The sequence below is a fragment of the Erythrolamprus reginae genome, chromosome 4 (assembly GCF_031021105.1).
Source record: "Erythrolamprus reginae isolate rEryReg1 chromosome 4, rEryReg1.hap1, whole genome shotgun sequence".
NCBI lineage: Eukaryota > Metazoa > Chordata > Lepidosauria > Squamata > Dipsadidae > Erythrolamprus > Erythrolamprus reginae.
The window spans coordinates 40,483,948-40,493,316 of record NC_091953.1 but is presented as its reverse complement, the minus strand read 5'-3'; the positions used below and the strand labels follow the sequence as shown (position 1 = coordinate 40,493,316).

At 37.3% G+C, this 9,369-nt stretch overlaps 1 protein-coding gene across 1 annotated transcript in view; it reads left to right on the top strand.

Moving 5' to 3' along the window:
- The first annotated feature begins 7,161 nt into the window (after window positions 1-7,161).
- MYH15 (myosin heavy chain 15) overlaps window positions 7,162-9,369 on the top strand; it is a 109,698-nt gene continuing 107,490 nt past the window's right edge. Inside the window, exons 1-2 of the mRNA XM_070750102.1 lie at window positions 7,162-7,252; window positions 8,469-8,572. Coding sequence (XP_070606203.1) covers window positions 7,162-7,252; window positions 8,469-8,572 — 195 coding nt within the window. The remainder of the gene's footprint in view (window positions 7,253-8,468; window positions 8,573-9,369) is intronic.

Below are 9,369 nucleotides of genomic sequence, written 5' to 3'. Positions count from 1 at the left end.
TGCCATGGTTTGCATAGCACAATATGATATCTTTCTGAAATTAGTCTAATACTTAAAGAGCATGGAATATCTCAATAGATGAGATATTCATCTTTGTGGAAAAGATTATGTCAAGCCGGTGCAGAGGTTGGTGATAAATTAACGGCTTGCCACACTATCTATAGAAGGCCTGATGTTTAGGGGGACTTGGGAGGGGTGATTTACATGAGGGAACAGATGCAGCCACAAAGCATTTGAGTGTTTCAATGACATCCTATGCCCACCCACCTGGGCGGAAGCAGAGGAAGGACTTGCAACGCTGACACAATTTGAGTGGTCAATGTGACAAGGTTCTGCCGCACAAATCCCAGCGACCGGTTAGGTCCCACAGAGTTGGCCATCTCCGGGTCCCGTCAACTAACCAATGTCGTTTGGCGGGACCCAGGGGAAGAGCCTTCTCTGTGGCTGCCCCAGCCCTCTGGAACCAACTCCCCCAGGAGATTAGAATTGCCCCCACCCTCCTTGCCTTTCGTAAACTCCTTAAAACCCACCTCTGTCGTCAAGCGTGGGGGAACTGAGACATATCCCCCTGCCTATGTAGTTCTAGTGCATGATATGACTGTATGTATGTTTTTTTATATTGGGGTTCCTTGCTTTTAGATTTTTAAATGTACAATTGTTATCTTAGATTTTAATTATTAGATTTGTCAATATATATTGTTTTTATCACTGTTGTGAGCTGCCCCGAGTCTGCGGAGAGGGGCGGCATACAAATCTAATAAATAATAATAATAATAACAACAACAATAATAATAATAATAATAATAATAATAATAATAATAATAATAATAATAACTGAGTGGGAAACTCAGATTCAGGTTTCCCAGTGTGGTTCCAGGAGGCTAAAAAATAAATTGGAACTTTGAGAAGTATTTTGACTTGGACTCTGATTTACTTTGGACCTGGAGATTTTACCTGGAACCTTGACAGATTATTCCTATTATTTCCAAACTTAAAAGCTGAAAATTCATAAAGATTACTCAGACTTTCTGTTTTGGGATAAAAATCTTGATATAGTGGTCCTTATTAGTGAACAGTGGAGATATTTCTTATCACTGATAATATGAAATTACAAGCAGAGGTCAATTGCATTCAGTATTGTTTTCAGTGAATAAGACATTTGTTGTACACAAAAGGAATTTCATCTTCCACTTTTTTAAACCAAGGCTTTCTTTTTTATAAATCTTACAAATTTATAGAAAATGTTAGATATTATGTCCCGGCAACAGCCAGGTATCTCTGGGCGTTCCTTTCCGTCGGCGGGAAAATCCCAGAGCATGTATAAACATCAAGAGCACAAATAAAAGCTAATATTGATTATTCTTTTGAATGTCTAGTTTTAAGAGGAACTAATCAGGGATGGCTATTATCATCCTTCTGTTTAATTTATTACAAAAGCATTAGAAAACATTTATTAACATTAGCAACATCCAAAAAGTAATATAAAAGGCAAAATGCATTTCTTACATTTCTCACTCTTTATTCTTTCAAACCTAGTACATTCAGATAGCTGTACAAAAAAGGTTTCAAAAGTTTTGCAAAAATTATCAGACCTATCAATTATTTAAAAACTATAAAGCAGGGTTACATACAGGATAAAATGTACAGTATATGTATGTATGTGTGCATGTATATATAACTGAGGACTTTATGGGGGGGAAGGGCCTATCTGGAACAATAAATAAACATGTAGTAAGTTAAAGAATGCAGGTGACACACGCTATCTATAAAGTCTCATGGCTACTTTGCTCTCGGCTAAATTCATGTTATTAGCAAAAAAGATACTAGAACTTGTAAAGCCATGTTTTTGAGAAATCAATAATCATTCTGCACAAGCCATATAATATAATAATATAAATATATTTTTAATATAATATAATATAATATAATATAATATAATATAATATAATATAATATAATAATTAGTGATGGGCGAACCCAACGGTGTTCGGGTTCGGCAAGTTCAGACAAACTTTATGCAAAATTCAGCCGAACCTGAACCGAACCCGAACTAAAAGGTCTTATTAAATATGACAACTTTGTGTGCCAAAACCAGCCTTCCTTAACTCCTACAATCTCCAGATGGCAAAATTAGTAAGCAATTATAACAGTTGCAGTACGAACATATTTGGAGGCATTAGAATGCGTTGGAAGTAGAACGGGGAATCCCACCAAGATATTCCGGGGGCGGAGCTTTGACGTCACGTATATCGGCAGGTTGCTAAGGACGCCAAGGTGATCACTTCCTGGATTCCATGGAATCCAGGAAGTGATCACCTTGGCATCCTTAGCAACCTGCCAGTGACATCAAGGCTCCGCCCCCAGAATCTCTTAGTGGGAGGGATTCCCCAGCTCCTTCAAAGGGAGGTCTTCAAGTAAAAATAAACATTGTTATTTTTACAAAAAAGGACACCGCAGCGGCGCTGCAAGCAAAGGGCCGTCCTTTCACGTTAAAATAAACATGTTTATGACATCAAAGCTCCGAACGCCGAACGCGATCCCAAACTTTGCCCGGAATTTCAAAAAACTTTGGGTTCGTGTTCAGCATACCAAACACCGCAAAATTCGGTACGGACCCGAATTGTGCAGGTTCGGTTCACCCATCACTAATAATAGTATAAATTTACTCATATTTATTATATTTATAGGTGATCCTACACCAAGTTTGACACACATTTAGAAATCAGATTTAGGCAAGGCATTGGATGGTGCTATATGGTACTCTTATATGTTTCAAGGCAGGAATTATATTGTAAGACCTTACATTTATGTTATTTAATTCCTATAGGAATGTTATATAAAATATATAATTATAGAATAGGTGATGGTGGATTATAATAACATGGGCTTTGTTCCATGTTAGGTGGGAACGCAGTAAAGCCTCAAAATTTTGATGGAAATTGCAATAATTAAATAATGAAGGCGTTCCTACCAAATTTAAACATATTATATATGGTATATTTGATGAATCTTACAAAGCAAAAATCATATTGTTTCCTGCTTTTAGAAGCAAAGTTAATTTTCATAGCTAGTGAAATATCTGAAACTATTTTTGCTTGAAAAATGATTTAAGAAGATTTGATCTATTGCTCAGTTTGAGAAGTGGAAATAATGAGTTTTAAAATCCCAAGTAATTTTGAATTCAAACTTTGAGGAGAAAAATAAGCAAAATGCCTCGTGGATAGTTTATTTTTTATCATAAGTCTTCTCATATCTGAGAACTCTCAGAACCTTAGACGTTTATAGTCCTATTTAATATTTTGGCTGTTTTCCATTTATGGGAAAATTCTAGCAAAATATTACAAGATTTCTGTGTTTACTGGGAAAAGAAGGAAATCCCATTCCTTAGTTTTTGTAATCCACTCACAATACAGTAATAATTAGAAATGATAATGGTGCATGAACATATACTAAATGTCACAATATCTCCAAGGAATTTTTCCATTCACGCCACAAGAAATCTGAATAACAAAAGGCATTTGATTTTCTAAATTTCAGGTATGCATTATTTTATTTGCTTCATCAATTTATATAACTGCTCACTCAATACAAAAATCAGGGTGCATTCATTATTATAATACAAAATATATTCAGTAAAAGAATTTAATAAAAAAGACAGAGAATATATAAAAGTGCCAAGAGCAGAGAAATAATTCATCCAACAGTCATACTGCATATTGACAATATCAGCTCTTATTGAATAGACAGAAATAAAGGATGAAATAGTAATGATCTAGAAACCAAAACTAAAAAAATACCCTTTAGACCATCTCCATATATAATGGTACCTCTACTTAAGAACTTAATTCGTTCCATGTCCAGGTTCTTAAGTAGAAAAGTTTGTAAGTAGAAACAATTTTTCCCATAGGAATAATGTAAAAGCAAATAATGCGTGCAAACCCATTAGGAAAGAAATAAAAGCTCGGAATTTGGGTGGGAGGAGGAAGAGGAAAAAGAGGAGGAGGACAGTCACTGCCAAAGAAAGAAGGTGAGGTGAGGGGAATCAAAAAAATCCAAAATTTTAAGACTTAAAAAAAAGAGGGACTCTGGGGCATACACCTCCCATACACCTGGAGCGAGGCTGGCTCCCATTCGCCAGAGAGAGAAACCCAGGTGGAATGGCAGGAAACTGACCCGGCCTTCGTGCCGCTCTCAAATTTCCTGGGAAATTTTTTCAGGCTCGGGCTCTTAAGTAGAAAATGTAGTCTCTTAAGAAGAGGCAAAAAAATCTTGAACACGTGGTTCTTATCTAGAAAAAATTCTTAAGTAGAGGCGTTCTTAGGTAGAGGTACCACTGTATTTTTTATTTATTTATTAAACGTATATAGCCAAATGTGATTCTAGGCAGTACAGTGATGCCTCGTCTTACAAACGTCTCGTCATACAAACTTTTCGAGATACAAACCCGGGGTTTAAGATTTTTTTGCCTCTTCTTACAAACTATTTTCACTTTACAAACCCACCACCGCCGCTGGGATGTCCCGCCTCCGGACTTCCATTGCCAGCGAAGCACCCATTTTTGCACTGCTGGGATTCCCCTGAGGCTCCCCTCCATGGGAAACCCCACCTCCGGACTTCTGTGTTTTTGTGATGCTACAGGGGAATCCCAGCAGAGCAAAAACGGGTGCTTCGTTGGCAATGGAAGTCCGGAGGTGGAGTTTCCCAGTGAGGGGAGCCTCAGTGAAATTGCAGCATCACAAAAACACAGAGGTCCGGAGGTGGGGTTTCAAGAACTTTGGTGTTTTTGTGATGCTGCGATTTCACTGATGCTCCCCTCGCTGGAAAACCTCACCTCCGGACTTCCGTTGCCAGCGAAAGGGGTGAATTTTGGGCTTGCACGCATTAATCGCTTTTCCATTGATTCCTATGGAAAACATTGTTTTGTCTTACAAACTTTTCTTCTTAAGAACCTCATCCCGGAACCAATTAAGTTTGTAAGACAAGGTATCACTGTATATTCTTATTCATCATAATGTTTTGTTTTATATCAGAAGTTGTATTTGCTATCTGAAAATGTCATATTACCTAGGACCAAGTGCCATTGCATTCACTGGGACCTAGCTACAAATAAATCAGTTTAGACTGCATTGACAATGTATTTAATATTTATTTGCTAATATTAATTGTACTGAGAGGGATTTTTGTTCATTTATATGAGTATCATTCCTGAAGCTCTACCATATTTCATAATGATTCCTCATTTTAATAAAGGGAATTCTGATTTTATTTTAAACAAAATGAAACCATCATGATAAGTGGCTCCAGTTTTCAACCTAAGAAAATTCAAAATTGACTTTAAATGGCTATATTCTTTGTTGAATTTTCTGATGATTTTAAAAATTAAAATGTTTGAAATTCAAAAATCTTTCTCTGGTAAAATATATATTACTGATCAATATTCTGCCTGTTTCAGTTGTTTGTGACTAGTTGTTAGCTATGTTGCTGTCAATCTGCATAAATACGTCTGAACTAAAAGGTCTTATTAAATATGACAACTTTGTGTGCCAAAACCAGCCTTCCTTAACTCCTACAATCTCCAGATGGCAGAATTAGTAAGCAATTATAACAGTTGCAGTACGAACATATTTGGAGGCACTAGGATGTGTTGGGAGTAGAACGGGGTGGAAAACTGAATTCTCCAAAGGGTGGGAGAGGGGAATATATCTCTGCAAGGTCATCCAGATTGTCACATTATTACACAATCATGGGATATAAATAGCTTTAAAAATTTATCAGCAAATAGTTGTGTATTAGGTACAAAATGTTGTCCATATCAGAAAGAATGTTTCCAGAGAAGATTGAGTCTGATCACTATTTTTCTATTCCCTTAAAAAAATTAATGTTTAGTGATGTACATTTAAAATGTTCTAAATGAATCATTTGAGTCTGAAAAGAGGAGATTTCAAATAATAAGAATAATCTGAATTTTTAGAGAATAAATACTAATATTACTAAACTATTGTGAGCAGTCCTATAGGAACTAGAACAACAGAGACATTTAAAAAATAAATGAATGTATGTGTATGGAACTGGGGAACAATGTTAACTGTGGGCTTTAGGACATGCATTTATTAATTTAATTTAATTAGTTTAATTTAATTTATTAAATTACACTATCTCTGGGACCGCCTTCTGCCGCACTAATCCCAGCGACCGGTTTGGTCCCACAGAGTTGGCCTTCTCCGGGTCCCGTCAACTAAACAATGTCGTTTGGCGGGAGCCAGGAGAAGAGCCTTCTCTGTGGTGACCCCGACCCTCTGGAACCAGCTCCCCCCAGATATCAGAGTTGCCCCCACCCTTTCACAAGCTCCTTAAAATCCACCTCTGTCGTCAGGCATGGGGGAATTGAAATTTTTCCCTTCCCCCTAGGCTTATAGAATTTATACATGGTATCCTTGTATGTATGATTGGTTTTTTTAAATTGGGGTTTTTTAGATTATTTTTAATATTAGATTTGTTTACATTGTCTTTTTAATTGTTGTTAGCTGTCCCGGGTCTTCGGAGAGGGGCGGCATACAAATCAAATCAAATCAAATCAAATCAATAAATAAACAAACAAACAAATTTATATTATTTTAGAACTTTCCTTTTGCTGCAGAAAATGAGCTTGTTCAATGTATGGCCCACTTGTCCACTAAGAACACAATATAGTATTTGTGGAAAGTTCTTCTCCAGTATTCTTCCATAATAATAATCCTGCAAAGTAAATTGACTAAAAGATAAAGATTACCCAAGGGCAACTGGTCAACTTCCTTTCCTGAAGAGGAATTTGAATCTGGATGTCACCAGCCTTACTTCAATCTTTTAATTTAAAATTGTTATTTCAGCCAAGAAGCATGCTTTAGTGATTTTTCTGATGTGAATGTATCTCTTAATCTCAAATATACAGATTTTCTTTTCATTTGTTCAGGATCTATGTTTGGCTATGTTGGAGAATAGAATAGAGCAGAGCAGAGTAGAATAGAATAGCAAAGTTGGAAGGTACTCTGTTATTCTGTTGAAAAGTTGACAATATATTACCTACTTTTGTTTGGACTACTTTGAGTTTGTCATTTTATCTTTGTAGGCTAGCTTGCTTCATTTTTCTTTTGAGAGCATACACCCTTCACTTTGCTTGCCAAGATGATGGACATGTCGGAGTTCGGGGACGCTGCATCTTTCCTCCGAAAAAGTGAGAAGGAAATTATGATGTTGCAGACAGTGGCTTTTGATGGTAAGATATAATGTGATTCTTCTGTGCATCATTTCTCCAGACAAGGGATAAGCAACCTTAAATACAAAGAGCCATTTGGAGCCATTTTTCACAGAAAACCAAATACCAGGAGCCACAACACCTGGGTGGGCATGGCCAATTCCCACCCAGTCAAATGACCCACCCTTCACATCCTTATTCTTTCCTTCCATCCTCCTCCCCAATTTTACCCTCCTTCCTTCTTCTGATTTTACCTTCCTTCCTTCCCCTCTTCATCCCTCTGCCACCACAAGGACCTGCAGCAGAGGGCCCAGAGAGCTGCATGAAGCTCCAGGGCTGCAGGTTGCCAACACTTGTCCTAGACTAATAAAGCAGATATCTGATCAGATACAATACAATTGAAAGTTCTGATATAGAAGGTACATTGTAGGTCTGGATTTTAGCCATTTTGCTGTCCAGGAAAAAGTTATCCTGATTGATTTACAGAATCACACTATTTATTTATTTATTTATTTATTTATTTGTTTGTTTGTTTGTTTGTTTGTTTGTTTGTTTATTTATTGGATTTGTATGCCGCCCCTCTCCGCAGACTCGGGGCGGCTAACAACAGCAGTAAAACAGTATATAACAAAATCCAATACTAAAAACAGTTAAAAACCCATTATATAAAAACCAATCATACATACAAACATACCATGCATAAAACTGTAAAGGCCTAGGAGGAAAGTGTATCTCAGTTCCCCCATGCCTGGCGGCAGAGGTGGGTTTTAAGCAGTTTACGAAAGGCAAGGAGGGTGGGGTCAATTCTAATCTCTGGGGGGAGTTGGTTCCAGAGGGTCGGGGCTGCCACAGAGAAGGCTCTTCCTCTGGGTCCCGCCAAGCGACATTGTTTGGTTGACAGGACCCGGAGCAGTTATATCAGGCATTGCTTATAACAGCAGGTGAGGACCAATTATTTGTTGGTTTGTTTTATATTTAAATAAACTATCCTTCTTGAGGTAAAGAAAATATTGGGCTGAAGAATTCTGGGAAATGAAGCCCATCCATCTTAAAATTGCCTTTCTGAGTAGATTTTGTAGGCATTACTTGATCTATGAAGTAAATTGAGTATTTACAAAAGGCAACCAGCCTAAATACTGCTAAGAAAACATTGTATAATATACAGATGTTGCTGTTATTTGACAATTTTAAGTATTTAGCATGTTTGTATAATGACGAAAATGTCTTTATTTTAAAGGAAAAAGGAAATGTTGGATTCCTGATGACAAAAAAGCATATGTTGAAGCAGAGATCAAAGAGAGTGGTGGTGGCAAAGTTACTGTAGAGACAACAGATGGGAAGGTAAGGAACCTTCTCTGTTTGATAGGTCACAAGTGCAAGACCTTCAAAACAGAGAAACAACAAACCAGCATAAACACTTGGTCCAGAAATTTTAACAATAATATCAATTAGTCCAAATCAAAAAAGAAATGGCACATATAGCTGAAGATTGCCTTTATATTTTTATGTCGTTCTACCCATCCATCCATCCATCCATCCCTCCATCCATCCATCCATGGGCAGATTCCCATTTTCACCGCTATTGGTGTGCTGCACGTGTAGCTTCTGTTCTCCTACATACATGCATGTCCCAGCATGCACAGAAGCAAAAAAAATCACTAAAATCTCATGCATATGTCTGTCTTCTCTTGAGATTTTGCTTCCTGTGCATGTGCAGAAACAAAAGCACATGCACGCAGGACGCACATGCTTACAGGGGAACAGAAGCTATGTGCACAGTGCAACTTTCGCTACCGATGTGTCATCATCATCTGTACTGGTAGCAACTCGCTACTGCATCCATCAAGCCAGTCAACATCATTCAGTGTTGATGCCTGTTTAGAGACAAGTCCTTATAATTTTCTTAGCAAGAAATTGCCTTCGTCGTAGGGCTGAGATAAAGTGATTGGTTACTTAGCCAAATTTGTGTGCCTAAAATGGGCCTATAAATCATTGTTTCCTGGATTGTAGCAGGACATCTTATCACTACATTACATTTGTTCATATATACTATAGAGTGCAGCAGTCTATTTAAATAGAGTCCCTACCTTGTCTTGGTAGGGACAACTATTGTAGCAACTTGAACAAAGTCCCCTACA